At 41.5% G+C, this 25,600-nt stretch overlaps 1 protein-coding gene across 3 annotated transcripts in view; it reads left to right on the top strand.

The window, feature by feature from the left end:
• The window catches only part of FKBP1B (FKBP prolyl isomerase 1B), a 92,847-nt gene extending 67,281 nt beyond the window's left edge, over positions 1 to 25,566 (top strand). For all 3 annotated transcript variants that reach the window (XM_074895551.1, XM_074895552.1, XM_074895550.1), the window contains 2 exons: positions 19,034 to 19,146; positions 21,729 to 25,566. In XM_074895551.1, coding sequence (XP_074751652.1) covers positions 19,036 to 19,146; positions 21,729 to 21,857 — 240 coding nt within the window. In that variant the 5' untranslated portion in view covers positions 19,034 to 19,035 and the 3' untranslated portion in view covers positions 21,858 to 25,566. The remainder of the gene's footprint in view (positions 1 to 19,033; positions 19,147 to 21,728) is intronic.
• Positions 25,567 to 25,600: the final 34 nt, after the last annotated feature.

The raw sequence follows: 25,600 nt of genomic DNA, 5'->3' as shown, positions 1-25,600 counted from the left end.
TGCTCTCAACCATTCCCCCCCCTACTGTAGATGTTCCCACCATTATTTTTTTAATAGCATCATCATTGTTTCTGGGAACAGAGAAAAGATAATTTGATTATGTTTGTGTCATAGCATCATTCAAGAGCTCTGTTGTGCTTAACTCTGCAAAAAACAGATTAAGAGAAACTCTCATTCCCAGACAGCTAAGGAAGGTGAACAACAGAGAACACTGGAGGACAGGACCCAGTCAGATATGCACATATACATTACTATTATACTGACTTTCTATTTTCAAAGGTAAATAAAGTAAGAGACATCTCTCAGCCAAATCATCCATTTAATAACTCATTTTTCTGTAATGTTAGGGCACGTTTGGGTGTTGAGGAGAGATGCTTGTAGAGGGAGGTGGCCTTGGAGAGATGCTCAGAGACAAAGAGAACAGTCAGGGCATGGAGCACAAGAGTCAACACCTCCTCTGGGTCTCCAAATCATTGTTTGTTTTGAACGTGGTTTAGCCCTCTGGCAGCCTTGCCGGTGCTCACTTCAGAGAGAGGTGGTTATACTGTAGTATGTACAGTATGACTACACTGCTATTAATACACCCCCAGGGAAAGGGAGGATGTGCATGGTACAGTACATGTGAAAAGACATCTTGTGCTGGCGGCATCGTCACTGAGTCATTCCATCCCGTCTGCGGCTGTGGGGAGCAGTCACTCCAGGGCCAGAAAGCCGCCACGGGCTAATCGTTATAATAAGCACTTCGGGCAGAGTCTGGCTCCCCCCATTTAGTCTCCCCCCACTTTAGGTCTGTAAATATTTGTCCTGTCCACATCTATTGTTGGCACAGACACATCAGAAGAAAGTTCTCTTAAGCCTTTGCTTGCATATTTGGCTTTGGGCCAGCAAAAGTTAAACCCGATCATCTTAGCCTCTTACTGCCCCTATTAATTCTTTTTTTTTCTTTTTCCCCATAGTAAATGATGACTCTTTTCAAGATGAGCCGGAATTTCCTAGGGGTAGGTTGGCACTCCCCCAAGACATACGCATTTAATAGCATGTGCTGGTGCAAGTAAACAGCAGGATAGAGGGTTTTTTCTTTCTTTTGTACACACTATCCAATTTGTTCCTTGGCACTTTCCCCACTCATAGGGAAGGATGGCTGTCTCTGTATACAAGCCAGAGTTTGATTCATTTATTTTTTGCCTTCCTTCCTCTCGCTGTCTGTAGCAGTCACACCAAATTTCCAAAAATGAAGGTGTTAATACAAGTATCGCTTACTGCCCCTCCTGCAACATGTATGCCACTGTTATTTCCAAGTTACCCAAAATGAAAAAAGCGATTTGGATGAGTCAGGGAGTCTGCCCTGAGTCAGACTGTTTAACGTAGGAGTGTCTCAGGGTCATGCATTTTTCTATTAATATAGGGTCAAACTTGAGCAGGGAGCTCTGGTTTGATTTACCTATTTTTAGCAAAGTCACACCAATGCAGCAAAACCAGCCAAGCTAAACCTGGCTCAGTTTGCTTGGAATTTGTGTGAACAAAAAAAAAGCCCAAAACAATCATTATCTTAAGGTAATGAAACTTACTCATCTAATTCTGTGCTCAGCTAACACACTAGTCTGTATGTCTGTAGTGGGAAGTTTTATACAATGTCCTTTATTCTTGCAGTCCCCAACTGATACGACCATCTAGCATCAGATGTTCTGCTTTTGCTGTGGAAAGTGTTGAGATCTAACTATTTTCATGTCTCGTACACAGGTTTTGTTTTTTTTTTTCTTCATACAAATTAAACCACAAAGACCTCTTGAATTCAGGTCTTTTCAAAATCTGTATGCAAGGACGCTAAGAGAGGCTATATCATTTCTCCTTCCTACCTTCTCAGAAGGCTCTTGATGCAAGGACAAATGAAGAAGGAGTTTGGATCCAGGTGTGCTGTTCATTATTGTTAAAAAGAAGTAGTTGTGAGTAAAAATTCTCACTGTATCTTTTGTGATCCCACCAAGGTTTATTAGTCCAGGGTCCAACAGAATAAATCCATGTTAGAAAAAGTGACTGGAGCAAGGATTAAAACATACTAATTTTCTGGCTTCCATGAAGGCAAATTATCTTTAAACACAGTGAACGAAGAAAAAAAAATATAGCAAGAAATTGAGCAGAGTATCTATGGAGCTAGGGAAACAGTGCCTAGGAGAGTAGAAAATGGTTATAGGAAAGTGTATGGTGGAAAAAAACATGTATCCCAAGTCTCATATCTCAGGAATGGCTCAGTGAGAATTTGTCCTCAGCTGGAACAAGCTAGCATTGCTCTGTTGACCTTTTTGAGGTTCAACTGATTTACCCCAGCTTAAAATCTGACCTTTTCTGTCCAGATAGCAAGGTGGCATAGAACTGGGAGAGACTGGAGCAACACTTCCTAATCTCCATGAAAGCTTCTGAAGCAGATAAAAGGGTAGTGCTTCTGCACTGCATTCTTTAACACTCAGCAGAGCAAGCAGGATGTTGAAGTTGTTCTGAATGAGATCAAAACAAGGTTTAGAAGTTCTTGAAACCTTAAAAATACAGGTGATGCTGATCTGAGTTCTCTTCTGAGACCTTAAATGATTGAGATGTAAGCAACCAAACTGAGACGTTGTCCAATGCACTTAGTCTGGTAGCACTGTCACCGCAAAGACAGAAATAAAGATCCTATCTGGGCACCAGCCTAAAATGGTTCTATGGACTGTTAAACAAATTAGGGATCAGATAACGTGTTCTCCCAGTCACTGGGACAAAATCTGTCTGCCTTAGAGTAAAAACATACGTTGTGCCATAGCTAGACATGCTCACTGTCAACTTCATGGCATGTGTGAAAATCCGTATCATTTTTATGGCTGTGGAAAGCATTAGATCATCTGAAAAAAATGACAAAAATCTGTAGTTTAAATTGGCCTCCCCTCTTTATAAAGCAATACCAAGAGTCAACACAGGTCGTGGAGCTCACCCAGAGGAAGTTTGGTATTTGATTTGAACATGCACAGTGCATCTCTAAAATTCAAACTTGACATGGAGGCCAAGACAAATATATTCAGACACGCAGTCGGGACCTGCAGCCCATGTTACATGACAGTCTGGTGTCATGCTCTCAGCCTGTGAAGCATTTGTAGCAGAAATCATCCTTGTAGCATGGCAAACAAGGCCTTTATGTTGGTTTTTTTTCTCTGCTAGGGCTTCACCTCTAGCCATTAATGGATTACTAGATAGAGAACCTGACACAGAGCTCAAGCTAATGTGAGAAAATAGAATTTTATGTATCCATGCTTTGCACTGGTTCTGGAGAATTGATATTGCTTATGTGTTTATTGGGTGTAGATATGATCTACCTTTAGGCTGTACTACAACAGTATCTGCATCACTGCCTTTCCCAGGGCCATCTGTGATCATTGCTGATATGATTCTATGATTTTTCTCCTTCTTCTCATCCTTCCAGTCTTACTTGCAGCAGGAAGACAGAAAAAAAAGAAAATACGGTATTGTTGAATTTCTAGTCAACAATACCCTGGGAAAAGCAGCTTTGGCTGCTCCACCAAAAAAGGTGCTACAAGATGATGTCATCTGGCAGTAGGCACCAAAACAAGACGTGGTATTGCAGCAGCTAAAAATGACAATCTGCAATGCACCAATATTTAGGTTTCACGGTGTTATAAAGCAGGTCCATTCAAAGAGATGCAACTGAACACTGTTTGAGTTCTGGCTCCTGGCAAGGAGCTCTGCACCTGTATTGTCAACATAATTTGGTGTAACAGAAGTAGGAAAAATATTGGATGTAAAAAGAAGCAGGCTGTTATATTTGTTCCAAAAATTACTTCTCTGCTTGATGCAATGTTACAGTTCAAATGCAGCTGGTTTATAGATTTTTTTTAAATCACACTACTTTCTTTTAAACCTTGGGAAAGCAGTGATGAAAGATATATTTCTGAAACTGTTTAGCAAAATGTTAATTTGAGATTTGCTGTTTAGGTCATAATCTTCAGAGGAGTCAGGTGTTTAGATGTTTGCAGAAAGGGCTGTTTATGTGATGGAAGCCACCTTAGTACTAAGGGCAGATCACAGAAAGGCTCGCGGGTTCTTTCACAAGCCGTGCAAAAACTTATATGCAGGTTTTTTTTCCTGGACAATTGCCTTAGCAGGCAATTGGTATTTAGCAATACCAACCATACTGGGTTTTGAAAGATGTGACTGCCTCTCTAAGAAGCCCGTGAACAGCAAGCAGTATATAATCCTCTCGCTAGAAGGTACACACTAGGGCACATAGGGCACAAGCAAGGCAGATGATGTTTTGACTTGAAAAGGCAAAGCAGACAAAAATTACAGAAATCGGCATAGATCAAGAATTGAATTACCAAAATTGTTATGGCTGGCTTAGACTTTTGATCCAGGAAATAATATGATAGCGTTAGATATCTCTCTCTCCTTCACCAAGTGGTGAGGCTGACATTCGGGATGTGGGGGCAAGCAGCAGTGCCCTATATATGTAAGATCAGGTGTCCATCCATCAGTGACTTGCCACACTTTATGGAAGGCAGAGAAGAGACTCATATTGCAAGCCTGCAGGGACTGGTGGTCCTGAGATCCATCCCATGAAACCTGTACAGTAGGGCAGAAGGAGCTCAGAAACAGAAATTAGGATTGCCTGCCACAACCTGCCTGACACGAAGTTCTCCACTAAGCATCAGAATTGAAAACCCTGCTCGTAATAGAAATGAAGCTTTCCCCTACATATGGGGTATGATGGAATAGTGAAGTAGCTGCACAAGACAGCAGAGAGAGCTTGCATGGTACCATCACAAAGCTGGTGGTCAGGAAAAGCCACAGGCACTACCTGAGCTCTCTCATCATGCCATGATGTCTGCAAGAGACAGGAACCACTGATGTGAAACAAGACAAGACCAAAAGTCAGCTAAACCTTTCAGTTTATCAACAAGAAAATATAGCCAGTGAAGGATCTCAGCAGAGACTCTGGTATCAAAGAAAGACTCAAAAAAATTTGAAAGCTGTCATTTGGGAGCACATCATAAGCTAATAAACCACAGGTTTATCTGGAGCATTAGCCAGGGACACGGACTTACAGAAGTCTTCATTCAAATTACATGTGGGTAAAGACCAAGTACTGATGATGAGGTGTCTCTCATGAATCAAAAGTCCTGTCTTCAGGGCAGATTACTAAGTTGAAAGCCATAAAATGGAGCCAAAAATGGTAGGTGGATTTGGTGAAAATAGTGTTTTTACTACACGGTGATACTTATTGTGCTAGGTGGATGCTTATAATAGACAAAATAGGAATGTAATATATGGTGCTCTGTGTCTCTAGGATACTGCCTGAGCCCACAGACTGCAGAACACGTGAGATGCAAAATGAGATGCAGAACATGCTTTCATGTGGTTTGTTCCTGTTAAAATAGAGTTATGGCTTAAGTGTGCCTGGCTGTGTCCGTAGCGATCTTTGGTCACATGAGCAGGCAGAAGCTCGCAGATATTCAGTTGTGTTAGGGAACATAGATTAGATATACCAAGAAATTTAAATTGTCTGCATCCTTTTTCTTGAAAAAGCCATAAATAAAATTGTTTTCCTAGGAGAGAGATTTGTAACCATGTCAATTTTGAGTTGAATCAGCAGGGGTTTTTTAATTTGTTTGAAACTTAGATTACTTAAGTTCATTGGTTTTATGTAATTTTCCATTTTATTTCCTTTTTTTCCTGGCAACTGTTTGATAACATGAACAGCCAGAATACTTAAAATTCTGATTAATTATTTCCAAAGACTCAGTAGCCTGGGTGATTGCTGCCCTTGTGGGCAGGATCACTAAAACTCCCTATGCAGGCAGCCAGTAAATCTGCAGATACGTGTTTAAGCATTAAAATGGTACACAAAACTGAGATAAATTAACTCCCACAAACCTTTTTCTTTGGTGTGCAAAATGAGAAAATGGAAGCAGCAGCCTAAATGAACTGAGCCTTTACACGTTCCATAACTTTGCATGTTATGGATTACAGAGTAAACCATGTTACCTGGTCAGGGGAGATCTGTTCAATTATTTTTAAAAGTGTTGTAGAATATGTCTGAGTGTCTGGATGAACTATTATTTTAGAAAAGATAACTGTATCCCTCTCACATAAATCTCAGTTTCTTTGGTCGAAATTTAGGTCAGTTCTGGCTTTCTTTTCTCTGGTTTGGCTGTCTGGATACTTGAATTTTATCTGATATGCCTCCCCTTCAGATGGTCATTATGATTTTTAACTTTTCTCTTTTCCTTTTATGTTTTCTCCTCAATAGCTCTGGTGTCTTTTAGCTTGGATGTAGCTAAACAATACTTGGTGTTAAATAACTGGAATGGTGGTGGTGTTCAAGAACTCCCTAGACCCCAACAAAGCTGAATGTAAATAGTTCGTATTAGTAATCTGAAAACAAAGCAATGTATTCTCACTAGAATGAAACATTTCAGATGAACAGAAGGTGCTTTTTTTTTTTTCCCTAAAGCAAAATGGTTCATTCCATTCAACCCTGAATTGTATTTTCTTTGGAGTTTTGGATAAAATTGAACAGGACATCCATTATTTTTCTGCAGAAAAACATCCTTTGTTACTGTGATTTGTTTGTTTTTGCCATTTGTTAGGAACAGATTTTTACTGACTTCATATAGTAAGTCACTCATACAGGATGCTACTTTTTCAGTTACATTTACTGGGATGATAAAAGATAGCGTGACCTGTGATAGAGAGCTGTCTGGTCTACAGCGATTCCTCTGAGTTATGCAATGTATTCACCATCTCTGTCTTTGTTGTTAGACATGATAATGTACATTTCGCTTCAGAATCTGAAATCTTCTGCTTTTCATTGCTGGTGTAATAATACATTTGTTTATGTAATGCTTCACTTCTTGGTCCACTTTTAACTTGTGTTGTTTTCCACTCTGTTGTGCTATTGAGGTATTTTGGGCAGTGTTTATGTTTGTTGTTTGTGTGTCTATGGACTACTATTTCTATTTGTAGTATCTAAACTGGCTTAATTTACAGTGTGTTTTGTTTGCAACAGTCCCGAGTGTGAAAATAGTTTTGCTTTTGGAAAAACATTATGGTCTGTGCAGTCCATGCTCAAACTCTTACTAAAATTAATGAAAACAATGCAGGGACAAACCCTACACAACATCAGGCACAGCTGATCTAACAAGTCCTGGGAGCAAGGATTGGGATCCAGGTCTCTGCCCATCCCACTAACCTTCCTAATTACTACTTGCTTAGTTTTTCCCTAACTTCATCATTTTCCATTTCCAGCTACCACACAGATTCAAGGGTGATCCCATTGAGTGTTTGTTTGTCCAATGGCAAGAATACCATCGGAAAAGGTGAAGGACATGGGTTTAAATTCAGGCTTGAGGTAGGGTTGAACTCGTGGTGCTCTTGGCAAGTGTTTATACTAGAAAAGGTGGGCAGGACCACCCTTTCTACCCACCACCCTTTAAAAAAAAATGAACCTTCCTCAGGCTGTCCTTAAAATCGGATTGAAAGCTCTACGTCCAAAATGGATAATGATACTAAATTCTAGGAAGATGTAGGTGCATCCTTGTACTTACCATGTCCTGCTAGCTGTTTATAGGCTGCACTTCACTCCGAACAAGGCTTTCTGTATCCCACCTTCTGGAAGTGCCTGTCTCCACTGTGTCTATGAGAAACATCTGATTCTTTTTCTGTCTTGTCACTTCAGTAAAACTCAAGGGGGAAGTCACTAATAGGTGATACTCATCTGACTTTCACCCATTTCTCAGAGATGTTTCCCCTAAAACATTTATTTTGCATTCTCCTTGCTTTTTCCCTTCACTAGTCCAAGACATGAGTGGCTTGTTAAGTAGATGAAAATAGATATATGCACTTGGAAATTCCTATTGTTCTCCAGAGAGACGACTGTCTAATGTCCAGCAGAGCAATGGCTGAGACCCATCTGTCAAGATAACAGCTGCCACTTTTTCCATAGTTCGTTTATAAGATCACCAAGATCAAAACTTAGAGATGGAAAAGACCTATTTATAATAACAAACTGCGCTGTTAATAGCTCCTTTCCACTGTGGCTCTGAAGATACTTTACAGGATTACTGAATGAAGCCTTTCAAGATACCTAAGGCAAAGTATATTAATTAATAATATTATTGCTGGATATGCTAGTGACTCTCTTTCTGACCTTGGTGAAACTACAGTTGTTGTTTCACAGGGAATAAAATGAAGGTGAGTTATACTTACACAGCTGTCTGGTGACAGAACCTATTCTTTTTGACATCCAGCATTTTGCTCTGATCACAAATCTACACTATTCCATATTCTTGCAGGATTCTGCTCTGGAGAACAGTCCCAAGTGCATCATTCAACTTAGCTTTAAATTACCATGATCCAGGTCTTAAACTGCTACATATATTTTTGTACTTTCATTAATATCAGGGGAACTGTGCCAGTTTACACCAATGAGAATCTGCAACACCAGAAACAATGAACAAAAATAGGAAATGAATGTGGCAAAAGAAGAGTTTTGTAGCTAATACTATTTCAGAAAATACTCTCATCATTTACAGGCAGAGTGGTATTTATGACACTGCTAGGGTCTGCCTTGGAGCATGTAAAACACTGTTTACATTGAAAACAATACTGCAGAAATACTCTTTTTTGTGAAAGTAGATGTGTTCCTAGTAGGTGGGAAGAACAAACTATACAGCTATAGAAAGATTTGTTCCTTTGATGAGTGTATCTCATATATCTTTTAAAAAGACAGCCTAGAAAAATAATGGTATCCAAATAAGACGTACTTCCACTGGAGTGTTGCAGCAAATGATAAAGACTGCTTAGCAAAATGCTGGGTTTTTATCTGATCTTAATGGTAGGCTGAAATTCTGACAACATAATGAAGGTTACCCAATACATAACTTGGTAATAAAAACTTCTCAGAGTTCATTCAAAGGCTGGAAGTGGCTTTTATCTTCTATTATTTCTACAGCATGTTTACTGTATGCATTGCTGTACAGTAAGTGACTAGGTAGATCTAAGTAGATCTCTGGTCACCACAACTAAAGGACCTTAGGCAAAATAATCCACAGGAAGGCATTTGGTACACAAACCAAACCAGCTTGGGTTTAAACTGGTTTTTTTTTCCCTAACTTTCACTTTTTTTCACTTGACTGCGATCAAGTTGTTTTGGGTGGAATTAATCTCAACTGTCTTTAGCTACCTGTAAGTCTACGGTCTGTCCATGTCAGTGGAGAGAGCGCAGCATCTAGATACCTGTTCTTCTCCACTCTTGAGCAAGGGACTTGTTCCTTGAGTGAAACAGCAGTGTGTTTTACCTGATTACCCTGGAAACTGTGTGTATTATGTTGAAGTGAGGCCCTATATGGTGGCCCCAAATTGGTGCCAGTGAAGTCATGTCTCATTTTCCCACGTGGAATCACAGGCAGGAGACGATTCCCCAGGAATTCTCCGAACGCTTGTGGAGGGGGTATTGCATAATGCCAGACAGGAAAGTTATACCACATCTCTAAAATAAGACACATTACAGGAATATCTGACCAGTCTGGGAAACTTGGATACCCTGGATAAAAAGCATTTGAATTCTGCATTATGTATGTTTTATGTACATATGAGATCATGACGGAAAGGTAGTGTCTGCTTCTGACTTATTTACAGTCTGTGTAATCTTGGCGTATTGACTGTGCCTTCTTCCATGGCTCAGACAACACCCATTTTTTATAAACTGTGTTTTCTTCTCTGGTTTTCTTCTGTGCGTGTCTTTTTCCAATAATGTTTTTCTTTTTCTCCGTCTTATTTGAGGACAGAGCAGTAGCTAAGTCCTTTGCACGACGTTATATGATTGAAGTGTTTGTCAAGATGAGTTTCAGTAAAACACTCCTCTGTGAATGAGGTATGGCCATGCTATGCGTTAAGAAGGTTGGATGTGACAAAGAACTGGGTAAACAGGGGCCTGCAGGAGAGAAAAAGCATTCATTCACAAGGGATGTGGGGAGAAATGTTATTTTTCAGTTCTGAATGCCCCAAAAGCCAACATGCCATTTAACATCTTGGTGTTAAGTGGTAACACATTATGAATATACTTTTTCCATGGTCAAATTTACTGTCTTTGGCTGTGCACAGCCTCTTAATCCAGCGCCCTACTAGAGATGGGTAGATTTTTCACTAGGCTGTTACTAGATCTATCCAAGGGAATATGAAGTGTTGCACTGATAAATTAAGATTTCAGCACATGTTTTATTCAGAAAGAAATGGACACACATACTGGAAGTCTAGACAGTTAAAAATAAAAGGATGTCCAATCTGGGAGTAGCTCGTCATTAAAGCACACCTACCTGCTGATGCAGCATTGTTATACTGGGTTGGGAAGGTGTTTCTTCTGGCAGATTGTTTAATATCCCCTTACCCTAAGCAGAGGAGGAATTAACTAGTAGGGTAGCTGGTTCTTTTCTCTTAGAGCTTCTCTCTCATGTGATCTCAGAGCTTTCCCAAGAAATGATCCCTCCCTTATGATGACAAGCAGAGAGAGTTGGCATTATTCAGCCTGGAGAAGAGAAGGCTCCAGGGACATCTTATCGCAGCCTTCTAGCACCTGAAAGGGGCCTACAGGAAAGCTGAGAGGGACATTTTACAAGGGCATGCAGTGATAGAACAAGGAGCGTAGATTTAGGTCAGATATAAGGAGGAAATTCTTCCCTGTGAGGGTGGTGAGACACTGGCACAGGCTGCCCGGAGAAGCTGTGGCTGCCCCCTCCCTGGAAGGGTTCAAGGCCAGGTTGGACGGGGCTTTGGGCAACCTGGGCTAGTGGAAGGTGTCCCTGCCCATGGCAGGGGGGTTGAAACTAGATGATCCTTAAGGTCCCTTCCAACCGAAACCATTCTACAGTTCTAAATGTCTGAAGATCTTTTTTCTGTGGTGTTTTTCCATGCTCCCTCTACCCAGATCCATATTCAGAAGCTTTGGTGACCTAGCTGGAGACCTTCTCTACACTGAAGCACAGGTGGTGATCATATTCACCTATTTCAAGTGAGGTTTAACCCCCTACTGAAGTGCGTAACTCCCCAGTGGAAGGTCATCTGCAACATTCATGTATGTGCTACAGGCTAAAATGTCAAATCCATACCACCATTGCATAGGCAATCATAAAACAAAAGGGGTGGGGGGAAAGAAATACATGTGTGTATTGTGGCATAGGATGAGACAGAGGATGAAACCAAGAAAAAAAAGAAAAAAGATCAATTGTATTGTTCTATTATCTTTGTGCACTAGACAGCCAGGATTCTTCGGCCAAGCCATGCTGCATGTGTTTGGGTGGGAAATCTTGCAAGATGTTGTCTTTGTGTTACAGCTACGCTCTTGAACTACTCTTTGTGCTTCTTGGCTGATACCAGAGGGCAGGGACGGAAAGACCTAGCTCGATCAGGAACATTCCCTCTCCCTCCAGAACCTCTGTTACAGGACATGGTATTTAGGGGTAGAGATGTAAAGTATTTCTGTAGTAGTATATTGTCTCTAAAATGTTGCTTTAGACATCTATTGTGTTACTCATTAGCATACCCAGAGTGACCTGATTCTGCCATGCTTATTCAAATGAAATTTGCCTTATGCTGCAGAGCATGTATTTTTTACAGCTGAACTTTGTAATGGCAACAGAATCAAACCCTAAAATAAAATGACTGTTTTAAGGCAACGGGATACCAGAGGAATCGTTTTGGTCTCCTTACAATTCATGCAGAATATGCTTATTGAGCCTCATATCTGCCTTGAGGGTAAATCTACTTTTTCTTCTCTTTTAAAAATATGCAAATCTATAAAGCCGTTAGGACAGAATAATGCCTTTCAGTAGAGTGAACTAGACAATTGCATGTAATTTTCTTGGCTGTGAAGTCAAGTTAAGTGCAAGGCTCTTTCATACTGTCTTGTAGTTGTACGCAACACTGATATATAGTGCATGGTAATGCATTATTGAGTAGTTGTCTGTTGTGTCTTCATTGCATGCTGTCAGCTGCATAATAAATAATTGATTATGTTGCTCTTACTCCACATTAAAGATATATGAGTATATAATACATGAAGAAAATGAAGCAGCAAGGCTGCCTGTGTTGAAAAGATCGACCATTACTGAAGTGGACTGCGGTAACTGGAGCTAAGAAGTGACCACCACCACTATCCATTTCCCATTTCAGTACTTTGGGTCAGCGATTGTTTGTCATGGCAACAAATGGCAGTTTCAAATCATTGCTCTTGCCTTTTTAAATAACAACAACAAAACTGTGGTAAAGAGCTGATATGCTGCAGAAATGCACCCCCCCAGTCTCTTCAACTATTAGCCCTCTAGACTGAAAATTCCCCTAAAAAGATTAATCATTTTTTGTTAAGTGTCTGTAAACTGTCAGAAAAATACAGTCTAAGCCAGCAAATCCTTTTTTCCTCATAAGGCTTTGTTTATGTTAAGCAGAGGAAACATTAGCAGGGAAAAATCGAGTTTGTGTTTACAGAGGTACTAAACCACTTTCCCTTGAAAAGCCAGTGCTTCCCTTCTCAGTTCAGTTGCCCAAGTCCCCACAGAGGACACAGTAAGATGGCCCACAGCTCAAACCTAGCGTGGGAAATGAGAGCATCCTCCAGGTCACATTCAACACTCTTTATTTCCATTAGCACAATCATTATTTCTGATGGAAACAATTTTCATCAGTGAAATTGCTGAGATGCCAAATCTTTCCAGAAAATAGTTTGCTTTGCAATCAAATCAAGGAGATTAGAGGTATAGGCTACTTACTGCATGGTTGTTCAGAAGGAGGCTCATGGCCAATTATAACTAGAGATTGCTGGGAGCTGTTGTTATGATGAAAAGGTGTAAAACAGTGAACTGCGTTTTGAGGTACTACTGAAATGGCCAGTGAAGATGTAAGAGGTGTGAGATACCCGGCTTACACAGGTCTGGGTTCTGGTGGCATGGAGAGCTGAGGCATGTTAGGTCCTCTAGGCATTTCCCTGGGAAGCAGAAACACAAAGCACCAACTCTATTTCCCTAGAAAAGTGTTGCCTGGATCTCTCCATTTAACACTAAGACATAGGGGAACTGTGCTCGTTCCTGATGGGAAACCACAAGTTTTTCAGGTGTGTTAGCATGAGACTCAGCCACGCGCTAGGAGGGAGTGCTGCTGAGCACGGAGGAGTTGTCCTGCTTTACCACAGTATGTCAGAACTGAGTCCTGAAGAGAACTGATCTATTTTAATGTCAAATGTGAATAACACCACCGAAATCAGTGGAGTTCTGTTGATGTGAAGCAACCTGGGATGTGATTTGTGACTTTGTGCCTGTGGTTCTCCCGCCACTCCCATGCAATTACGCTGAACTCTGCTGAACTGTGCCTTCCTCTATACATTCTGAAGGTGTCAGTGTTGACACAAAGGCTTTTGTACAATTTCCAGAAACTTGACAATAGTACATTTTCCAGACTAAAAGTGTGTATTAGTAACAGTTACATGTTGTAAATGGGGGGGAAAATCAGAATTTTCAGCCTTTGTGATATTATCCTGACGGAATATTGACGTGTTTTGACACAGAAACAATATATTTTAAGGAAGAAAAGAAACCCTTGAGATCAAAAATTCTTAACCCACAGCAACACTGACTGCAGCAAATGCTGCCTCCAAGAGTCCTAGGAACCAAACCGAATGACAAGCTTATAACAGCCCAGATTTATTACAAGGCATAATTGGAAAGGTGATTGCATTAAAGGGCATCAAAATACAGTCCCTGTCCTGAAGAACCTCCGGTCTACATAAAATGAAACAGGATAGTGTCCTAGAAACACCTTCTGAATATCTGCCCCTCTTTCTGCTGCCAACATATGTTCAGAAAGTATCTGTCTTCAAGTGTATGTATTGCCTTTACATTGTGTAGGTAACTACAGTTTGAAAAAATAAGGTAATGGAATACTTGCAGGTGAATGGTGCTGTTTTTTGAAAGTCACCAATTCAATTTATCCCCTTAATACTTGTGAGGTAAGTGAATCCCATTGTACGGGATAAAAGGAGAGCAACTAGAGAAATCAAAGGATTTGTCCTGGATTAGAATCTCCATCTTCTGATTCCCAGAATGTGTCAACGCTGCAAAGACAGATAATTCAGTAAACACTGGAGCCAGTGAAGCCTGGGATGCAATTTGGTCTAGTTCATTTAGGTATGGATGGATGAGTTAACACCTCCTCACTAGGGCCCTATAAAAAGCTGGCAGTCTAGCATTTAAAATTAATGTTGTTAACTTTTTTATCTTTTTTGAGTTAGTTGACTGAGAATGGTAAGCAATTCTAGGAGGTTATTGCAGTCCTAAATCTAGGTGGGATGAATCATTCTTGGAGATACCTCTCTTTCTCCATTAACTGTAGAAGTAGCCTAGATGGCACACTGGGACACAGTGTCTACCTTTCAGGCACGTAAGCTTGACAGACTATCTGTGGAGGGCCTTCTGTGTTCTCTCTCCATCCATCTCTTGTATAGATAATGGTTTGGGGTCCAGGGGTGTAAATTACATGTCTAAATAGCTGGGCTGACTCTGTGGATTTGTGTTATGTGGTTGGTTGAATTCCCAGCTGAATCGTTCTCAGATGAAGGAGCCCTCTGGTAGAAAGAAACTTGGACTGTGGTCCAGCAGCAGCATTCATGTCTTCTCATTCCTGACCTCTTCTCAATAATACAGGTTCTCTGATAAAAAAAAGACTGACCCTTTCTCTTGGTAGAAGCACTTACAGAATATTCTTCCTATGCAGATTTCTTTTCATTACATGCATAGGATCTTTATGTCAGTATGAACCCTACTCCTCTGTCAAACTTGGTTGCAATAGGCTAAAAGAGTCAAAAGTTATTAGGCAAGTACAGACAGTGTCATTAGCCCTCTCCCCTTAGGAAACAGACTTAAATGATGCAATCTTAGCTGAGGTTGACTGACCTCAGTTAGTGAGTTCGTGTTAAAAGAGTAGTGCAGACACACCTATGGTTTAATAAGAAATAATAGCTTGTGTTAAACCTAGACTGAAGTTTTGGTTTCATGCTGGTTTAGCCCAAATGGCATTGTATTTTTGGCAGTTTAGATGGATCCCTAGTCATGTTCCTTAAGAAAATGATTTGCCTACTCTTTGATCTTCAGCTTCAATGAGCTGAACTGCAGTGATTCAGCAGGACACATGATCTGAAACTTCTCCTTTTCTACAGCCACCTAATTTTTTAAAGCCTAGCTATTAATTAGGACACCATGTAGATCAGAATGCTTTCAAATTCGCACAATATTATGATAACTGAGTTTGAACGATTAATTAACACAATGATTGTTAACTTTCAGAATCAAATGTAAGGTTATTACAGCAAGTAAGCATATATGCATCTAGATGCCCTTGCTCAGTCAAAACTCTTATTGATTGTTCTGACTTTGCAAAACAGTGTTGTCGTTCAGTTCCAAATTGTGGGTTTTTTTCTCCTTGCTAGATAAATACAGGTGCTAGCAGGCTGAAGATGGGCATCCATCCTTGTTGAAGATTATTAACCAAATCAATTTTTTTCACAAAAAGAAAATCAATTGATGCATTAGCAAGAGAAAATAAAACATTATGCTGCTTTAGCTCCCAGGAGCCTGAATAGTCAACTCTAACTTTCAGAAGCAGAGAGATAAAAAAGATCTAAAGTTCAGATCTAAATCCGGATCGGAACTTCTCCAGGGCACATGGGGACTCTGACTCATTTCTAAACTAGATGTGCATTTAAAGGGCAGTCGTATAAAAACTGACCCTCCTGACAGAGCTTCAGCGCATATGGACACATCTGACTCTTTGAATCCCAGTTTGTCCTCCAAAAGCAATAAGGTGGGGTGATGACAGAGGAGGTTACATTTCTGAATTCATCGCCTGATGAATTTTCAGCCGTTGCTGAAAATAGGATGTTGCTGTAAGCACAGAAGCAGCCTGTTTTCTTCTGTAAGGCCTAACACATCTTCTGTAGGCTTTTGATGGTGAAATGACAGTCAGTGTTTATATAATGTATGTTAGACTAGCGAGCTCCTGGGCAGATAGAAACATTATTTTAAATGGGCAATGTTGTCCAGTAGCTCTTGTCAGGACCTCTGAAGAGTTAATTCTGGTTCCGCTACCAGTTTGATGTGTAGTATTTAGTAAACCATCAGACCTTTAAGCTAAGTATGTTAATAGGATTTAGTTACAGAATAAGTGAAAGCATACTAAAGTGTTGTGGAACTTGCATCTGAATCTGAAGTTCCAGACTGAGGCTATTTTATAATCAATATCTTCTTCTACTTCCTTGAGCTGCTGTGAAGAATAATTAATGTTTGCATACTGCTTTGAACAGGCAGACTGTAATGACAGTGCTAAGTTTTTATATTAAAACTACTAAATATTGGGATTCTGTAATAGTCTCCTTCCATTTCATAGACTCATAAGGTTTTATGATATATTTAAAAATAAAATTGCTGTGAGGAAGGACTGCCATTTAAATTTAAGATCAAATACTTCAAAAAGGATTATGTGATGTGCCTGAGAGTCCATGTCCCCCCCCCCGAGCTGCTTCTCCCTGCCTGCCCTCCTCCATACGCAGGCTGGTTTTCTGCATTACAAATGAACCCATGTTTGTCTGTAACTGGAAAGCCTCGTGCAGGCAGCTGGTGCGACTTCCCAGCCTGTGTGTGTGTGGAGGGGTGGTGGTGGTTAGGGGTATCACTGAGATGATACATTTCATAGTATGTGTATGTACTTTCATCGGGATACATCTAAGACACTTCACTGTTATGGTGAAGAACTTAAGGAATGTGACAAGGCTAATGGTGAAGGTTATGAAACATACCTTACGGGCAGGTTATTCCATCATTTTCCTCCTGAGGCCTTATACACACACACACACAGAGACACGTGCGTCTCTGAAGTACCGACTTTGACAAACATTGGACTTGGTCAACAGCTTATTTGCCTTAATATGGCATTTGGTTTTAATATTGGTGTAAAATATCTATAGGCGCAGAACCCCACTGGAAGGATCAGGTACTGTGTACTCGTTACTGCAAGTCCAGAATGCCATCACCACTGATTTAACTACTAATGAATTTGGAGACATCGATGTCTGAACTAGTTGTTTGGACTCCCCTTATGTTCATTGCAGAGAAATAGGCACTGCTAGGATGCAATTCATTATGTCCTAATGTAGATCCCTAGATTTCGTTAGACGAATTACCCCCTGAAAGTGCATTTTTCTCTGACTTGATTATCGAGGGAAGCAGAGTAATTAGCTCAAAAGTAGCTGGCTACATCTTAGAATCATAAAGGTTAGTAAGAGGAATCCTACTCTTTTATGCTTGCTTTTTCATTCTGGCGCATCTCATATATTTTACCTTTAATTCATAACACAGACATTTTAAACAAGTAAAATATGACTTTTTCTTTGTTGTCCAGACAATAACTGATGGTTTTCATTGAAAAATAAAACTTGTGCATCAAACTGGTCTCTTAATCAACTGCTTTAATGAAAAGAAACTTGTAAGACTGTATTTTTCATGTTGAATCATAAAGGCAGTATTTCTCAGCATGTTTTGTCAAAGCTGTGCCTGATAATGCTCTTTTCAACTAGAAACTTTTTCAGATACTTGCTTATTCATGAACTTTGTGCAGCACCTTGCACAGGACAGTCATGGTATATGCCCAGAATACTGGCACTAAAGCATTACAAAAAAAAGATTTATTGTGATATATAAATATCAGACCAACCTTGCAATATCCAGAGTATAGCATTTTGAAAGAATAATTACCAGGGACTTTTAAGTTTAAAATGACCATAATTATCCACTGTTTGAAAAAAGAATGAAAATACCTAATCAGGTAGTACTGCCGTAGAATCTGGGCATGTGTTCATAATATATAGGCTGGAACAGTGTTGTGCCCATCAAAAGGAATGAGTAAGGTGTTCCTGTGACTGTCTCTTGTGGCTGAATGAAAACATAAAGAATGAGGGTAGTAGAGTATTCATATAAATGTCCTTGCTATTTTCAGATTTTTGAATGCAGAGTCTTTCCTGTTCTTTCTGTATGAGGAGGAGACACATGAAGCTGTAACGCTGTGTAGAAGTTTCACATGCGTGCTGTGGAATGGCCACGCTTGTGTAATGCACATTATTCTACTACTCCTGAGTATCTCAAGGAGGGAAGGTTAAACAGCCCAAAGTATCAAATATTCCTTCTAGGTATTCTCAGGTAAATTTGTAGGAACAAGTCAAAGGAGCTCCTCTGTATTTGCAGATGTTTAACTGGCAGTAAATTTGCCTCAAAAGTTCCCAAACTTTACTCTACGTTCCCACCCAAAGGTGGAAGGGTCCTGCTGACTGGGGTGAGCTTTGGACCACACATAGCAACAGTCCCTGGTTACCCGACGTGTACTTGGGAGGACTATTCCCTTTAGTTAGTTATGATGTTAAAAGAATGTCTTAAAATACGTGTATTTAATACAATGTCTTAAAATACAAGTATTTGATGAGAAGTAAGCCCAGTTGAATTTAGATTAAATTTGGTTTCTTTGTCTGTAGGTTTTAGGGAGGTGTTTTGTGTTTAGGAGCAGGCCTGGATCAGGCATCTGCGTTGGGATTCTCTCTTCTGTTGTGTCCCACTTGTTGCTTGCCTGCTTTTATCTTCTTTAGCAGGGGAATGCCACTGTGCAAGCAACAGCTCTTCTGTATGTCTGTGCAGTGTTTGTTATGATATGAGTTATAACCTAATGCATTAATAATAAGAATATATTTCCATTTTAGAGCCTAAATTACTAGAAGGCAAAGGTAACAGTATGGTACCACTGCGTTTGACTCTCCTGCCTTATCTGTTTTGGGTAAGGCTTCAAAGTGAAAATGGAAATGAGCAGCTGATGTGACCAAGACATTAATTTTTCACTCCTTCCCTCCCCGCCAGCACTTACATTTAGATGTAGCTTAGATAGATTGAAACTCTGTGTCTTGTTTTGGCAGGAATGCTACAGAACGGAAAGAAGTTTGATTCCTCCAGAGACAGAAACAAGCCTTTCAGGTTCAAGATTGGCAGGCAAGAAGTCATTAAAGGATTTGAAGAAGGTGTTACACAGGTACAAAGAAATACTCTGGCTGAACTTCAAGCCAGGTGAAGGGTGTGTGAGCACAGCAACGTCCAGTGCAATGGTGACAAGACCAAGTGGGAAATCACAGTGTAAGATAGAGTGGTTTTCTGAAAGCATGGTCCGTTTGAGCACAGTAATTCCTGTAGTTCTCCTCCATCCATCCAGGGATGTCCCCTACTCATGAGGCTTTCCACGTGGTGTGCATTTGGGAGGGGAGATGAGAAGTCCCCTCCCCAAGTGCCAGTGTTTCCCATGGGCAGCTCCACAAATAGACAACAGCGGCCTCTAAAATGTTCCAGGTAGCAGCGTTTTATGGAGTGACCTCTATCCAGTTACTCCATAAAAATCCAAGCTGCTGTTTTTGATGACATCCATGACCGAGCTACAGATTTTGACCCTTACTGAATAAGGTACCAAACTGCACTGTTAAATTTTTTATGACTTCAGGCTCCCAGCTACAAAACTTAACATTCACTGGCCAGCCCTATGCTGAGAAAAAGGAAACTGCCCTCCATTAATTGCAGTTTGAGTGCCAACACAGCAGAACCTTAAAAGTGCCACACAATGCAATTCATTGCCAACTCTTGCTCTGTCTGCAGTGTTGTGAGGGCACGCTGCGGGAGGGATGCGATCAGGCTGATCAAGTGCAAGAGTGAATGAGATCAGGGTGCAAATTCCTCGTGACTCCCTGTTTCGGGGTCCTAGAGCTCAGTGTAGGAGGAAACTGCTCAAATATTATTACAGGGACAACTATAATAGGAACAACTTCTTATGCTTAAATAGAGAGAAGGGAAGAATGCTAAATGAGAAACAATCCACTGAGAATTGGTGCGACCATGTTTTTCCAGAGAGGGGTGGAAGAGAAAAATGTTTTCCAGCCCTATGGAGAAAGCAGTGCAAGCATTCCCTTCTCTCCAGCCTGAGAAGAAACCCATTTGAGGAATTCTAGACTTTCTGAAAAATACCCACCTTCCTCTCAAGGATTTGAGTTGGACTCTATTATTTGCTCTGCAGTAAGGCCTAAGAGGAGCTCAGGACCCCAGGATGCTGTAGATACCAGACGCCAGTGCAGATAAGGAAGTGGCAACGAGTGTTGGGTGAATCTGTTTATCCCTTCCTTGACTGCTCTGTCTCCCCGACTCCTGTCCCTTAATGAATAAGCGGCTGAAAGCCATTCCAGTAATCGGTGAGGCAACGCGCTGCCCTCCTGCTCCTCCTAGTGGAACACTGTCTGAAGTTGAGCTTGTGGCTGTTGCCTTCCACCCCAGGCTTTTGAGGGGTTTGAGGAGCGTGATTGACATTAGGCACTTGGAAAAAGGCAGTTCACAGGGTGCAGGACGTCGATTTTTCAAACCTTGGTTTAATGACTGACACTTCAGCAGCGTCTGTGTTTCTCTGCTCAACTTCTGACAGTTCAAGGTTGCCCCGTGCCTAAAACCCGTGCATGGCTTACCGGCTGTCGGAGCAGCACAGCCTGCCCCACACTAACCCCTGCAGGGACCAGGGGAGGTCGTCAGCCCCTACACCCTCAGCCCCATGGTATGAATACTCCCTGACTGTGGGAAAGTTCACAGTCACATTTTTCTTCCACGTAAAGTGATCAAAGCTTTGCTATATTTTGTAGGACTTGAAAAAAATCAGCAGGAGATACCATGTAATCTGTAGTCCAGTGATGTGCCCAAATCTTGGGAGAGAGGCCCAAGTTGAATCACTGCTTCAAAGCAGGGATTATTTCCTGGCCAGTGAATATTCAATCACCTGTACATGATGCATGAATAGCAGTTTAAAAACATTCCACCTCAAAAATGCTCTGTTGGAAGAGCAGGGATTTGGTTCTTGATACCCCAAATCTCAGTGAGCACTGTTACCTTCAGAGCTAGTCAGGAGTGAGAGAAATCAGCATTTCTGTCCATCCCAGGGGCAAGAGCTCTCTGCCAGAATAAGCAGTCCCTGAGGAGAGATGCCTGTCCTCGAGCTTGGGTTGAGTTTAGGGAAGTAAGTACCTCTTTCAAGTAGGATTTGTTTGCTTTGCATCTGCCCAACAGCAGCAGGTTGTGTGCCTGCAGCATTAGTGTTTGAGCAATGGTTTTGAAGTTGTCCCTGGTGGTGCCTGGAGAAGGAAAAATGTTGCTGAGTGCTTTCCAGAATCTGAACCAAACTGTGTTTCGGCACTGATCTCTCCTGAATACAAGCTCCGGTCCTGTCTGTTATTGAGCCTTTTCCTAATGCCTGCTGATGGTGTTACATGTACCTGCGCTCCGCAGAAGGAAAACTCACACCTCCAGCTGGCCCCAGCATAGGCAGGATGGACCAAAGTCTGTGTTAAAAGCCTTGGTGTGACTCCCAGACCGGCTCTGGCAACCTCAGTAACTGCTGTGAGAAGCCAGAGGAGTCAGGAGACCCATGTCCGAGCTGTTGGGGGCAGCTTCAGCCTGAAGCTGAAAGATGAGTCTGATGGTCCCAACTCTCCTCAATTCTGTAAATCTGCCACGCAGTGATTTGTCCTTTGTTTTCCTCCTAATAACTGTTTCTTGTCTTCTCTTTTTCTTTCTCCAACATTCAAAACCCAGATGAGCTTAGGACAAAGAGCAAAGTTGACCTGCACACCTGAGATGGCCTATGGAGCCACAGGCCACCCTGGGGTCATCCCTCCCAACGCAACTCTCCTCTTTGATGTGGAGCTTCTCAGGTTAGAGTGAATCTTCTCGAGGGAGTTGGCTGCAGACATCTGTTAATAACCATCCATTCTTTCTCGCCTTGCCAGCAGCGGGAGAAATCTCCACTGGAATCCCAATCTTCCCCGCTCAAGCTGTCCTGTCAATAGCGCCTGCCCTTTGGTTTCTTACGCCTTCCTTCTCTTTAACTTTGTGGTGTCCGTATTTGCCTTTTATTAGAAGCTTTGCTTTGGGAAAAATGTCTACCGTTGTAACATTTTCAAGTTGTACATTTTATTTAATTTGCATGTAAGAAGAATTCACAGTGATGACTGAAAATATATATAAAATATAAATATATATATATTCCTTATTGAAAAACCACTGCCTTACTGTACACTTAAACCAAGAAAAAAGAAACACAAAAGGTGCTCAAAAAAAAAAAATCCAATGTACACCTTGTACATGAACGGGCATTAGCCAAACAGAGTTACCTGCGCTGCCACTTTTCTCAACTTGTACGTTCTGCTTGCTGCTGTTTTAAAATATAGTCTCATTTAAGAATTAAAAGTATATATAAAAACAAATAAAATCTCAATATTTACAGTTTCAATTTCCTGTTTTTCTCCTCTGGCCACTGGAATTTTTTGGTGTATAAGTTCTTCAGACACTCATCAACTCTTTTGTTAATTATTTCTCATACAAAGAAATAGAGCATCACAGGGTCACGATGTTATTTTTGTTTAAACTGACTATAAACTCTTTGCGTAGCTGTCAACTAACGGATTTTTTGATGGAAGGATTTCAAGCAGGTGGTGAGCTGTTTCCTTGTGTGAGCGTGTGTAAGGAGAACACACCTAGCGTGAGCAGACAGACGGCAAAGCTACACAGGTGTCTCCAGGTGATAGCTCCTGGAGCTGAGAGAGAAGGAGTACAGAAAAGCAAGACTGGCAGTCTGGCAGCGACTACAGCTCACGCTTTTCTTTCTTTAGAAAATAAATTTTTGTTTGTTAATTAATAAGCCTGTAAAACCCATCACTTACAGACTATTATTCACCAAGGGTTGGTGGAATAATTGTTTTTCTTGCTCCCCTCTCTGTAAAGAAATGAAAAGCCTTTTAGGACCCTTTTTTTGGTGGAAATCTGGGATCGCTGCAGCAGCAACCTTACACATCCACTTTTCCATAATAATTCTTTTGTTTAGGACAGGCTAAATTCCTGTTAATAATTAGGGAATTAGACCTGCTGGGGTCTGGTGCCCACTAGCTCTCCCAAATTCTTTTAAAAGGTCCCGGGCTCCTTTGGCACTGTCCTGGCCTGTCGCTGGTTGTGATTTCAGCGGTGGGTTGCAGACGGCAGGCTGGGTCGCAGCAGTGGCAGATGTGTGAGCTCCTGTAGATGACTTGGTTAAACCTAACAGCCCCATCGCGCCTGTCAAACATTGGCTGATTCAGCACATCGGTCTAAAGCCGCTCCTACCAGGCCCTGTTTAAGTTAGCTGCTCATTAAAAAAAGAAAAAAAAAAAGAAAAAAACAACATAAAGGACCTGGTTTGGGGCCTTTCTTGAATGCCCCGAAAGCGAGCAGCAGTGCCAAGGAGTGGCTCAGCGTTCCTGGGGTGGCCACGTGCTCCCCATCAGCCCTGGGCCCTGCCGTTGGCAACGCTCTGCTGCGTCTAAAGCAAGGGGCAGGGCATCGCTCTGCCCTGCCACTTCTGCCGCGTTTCTTACCAGGGGAAAACGTGTTTCTGCTGGGCTTTAAGAGCTGATTATATTCAGTCTTATCGTCTGTATCTGCAGAGTTGCTGTGCGCTTTCCTTTTGCCCTCAGCGGTACAACCCAGCCATTACCGAGTCTGTAAAATCCTTATTACAGCTGGGTGATGGAGCTCTCTTCCCTCATCACCCTTTCTCTGCAGAGACCTTTGTTGGAAGCAGAGATTATTACATTTTTCATGCCAATTTCATTAAAAAGAAAAAATCTGAAAGGAAAACTAATTGTGCTTTGTGATACTTAGGGAAATTAAGTCTTCAAGGAAATGTAATCTTCAGCTCTTTATTTGACTGCAAATGCGTTAATTTATTTAATTGTATCATCGATCAACATAGTACATATAATTATTAACACTACATAATGGATTGGAAAAAATTTACTGTCATTGCCTGTGTAATCAGATATCCTCTTGTTACTAATTTCTGAACAACATCTATGGAAAAAAATGACCTTCCAGGCTTAATTTCATGCCCTACTTCCTGAAAAATTAAATGGGAAGTGAGCACACACAAAAAACAGCACAGATGCAGAGTACAAGGCTGGTAACATCTGCCTTATTTGCTGCCCCCTCTGCCATTCATATAACTAAACTCATTTCCCTGTCCTTTGATATTACATTTCAAACAAAATCTTGAGCAGACCTCATCAAAACAATCCTCCGGGCATTCGATTTCCATTCCCTCTGTCTTGCAGGTACAAATTATTATTTCATTTTACATGTGCAGGGACATTCAAAGCCCCAAACAGGCACTAGAAGAAAAAGTATGAAATGGAATATTTAATGAAAGGCAGCAGCTGAGCTCTCAGAGAAATCAAAAGCTGCTGATCTTGAGGATTCATTGAAGGAATTTTTATTAATCTTATTACCCTAAAGAATTGCTTTTTATATATGTTTTTCAAACAGCATCAAATCCTCATCAAAACAGACACTGCAGTGCAAGCACCATGCTCTCTGGTATTGACAGAAGCAATGTGGTATTTGCATATGATTTTAAACAAGGCTGGCAGCATGTGGCATAACTATTAGCATTTTGATATTTTATTAGTAGTATTTATTATTATTTATTAGAGGCAAAATCCAGCTTGGTAACAAGCACTCCCAGCTCCTGTTACAGCAAGAGGCCTTCCAAATGCCCAGCACATGGTGTAAACAGCCCCCGTTACCCTGCTGTTTGGCAGGTGTGTGTATGTGCCTACATGGTGCGTATGTGTACACATATATCGGGGGGGGCGCTGTTTCTAACCTTTAAAAAGCTCCAGATGTTCACACAGAAGCAAGGCCTCCAATAGCCTTTCATTCACTTAAGACATTTTTAAGGCAAGCTGGTTTTTGCCTTAGGTTTGTATTAATCTGATGGGCAAAACTTGAAAACCAAGCTGGCACTGCAGGAGTACTGCTCACCTAAGAAGGACGACGGCAGATCACAGCTGCTCTAATGTACGTGCATCACAGCTGCACCCGACAGAAGCAGCACAGGGCTGGGCAAGTGGGATAGCAGTGACATCGCCACAGAGCTTTACGTTTCTGTAGTCCAGAGGCATAACCCCAGCTGCTCTCAGGCTCCAAGTCTCCCTTGCGCTGGGGCCTGCAAGGCTGCTTGTTGAAAAAGCAGCGTCAGTTTTACGGGAAGGACAGAGGTGTGGAAAAGCCACAGCGTAAGGGCAAGGCTTTTCACTACACACACCAAATGTAGCTCTCGCTCACGTCCCAGCTGCAGCAGAACACGCAGCCCTGTCCCCAAGACCGCTCCCGGGTCAGGCACAAGGTGGGATTCCGGGCACCCACTCAAAGCTGAAATGGCACCCGAGTGTCAGCTGCCTCCTCCCTGCTGCTCTGGGGCCAAACAGCCAGCTGGGAGCGTCACCACCATCCTTCATGCTCCTCCCAGCTGAGAAGTGACACGCAACTCCTCAGCTCGAGGCTGGTACCCACAGCCAGGCATCCTTCCCCAGCACTCGGGGGCCGATCACGCGTGAGCATTCACATACATACGGGGAGGGATGCTCTACAAATTC

This window comes from Athene noctua, chromosome 1 (assembly GCF_965140245.1).
Source record: "Athene noctua chromosome 1, bAthNoc1.hap1.1, whole genome shotgun sequence".
In the NCBI taxonomy this organism is placed as follows: domain Eukaryota; kingdom Metazoa; phylum Chordata; class Aves; order Strigiformes; family Strigidae; genus Athene; species Athene noctua.
The sequence above is the reverse complement of the archived record's forward strand: the minus strand, read 5'-3'. Positions and strand labels throughout refer to the sequence as shown.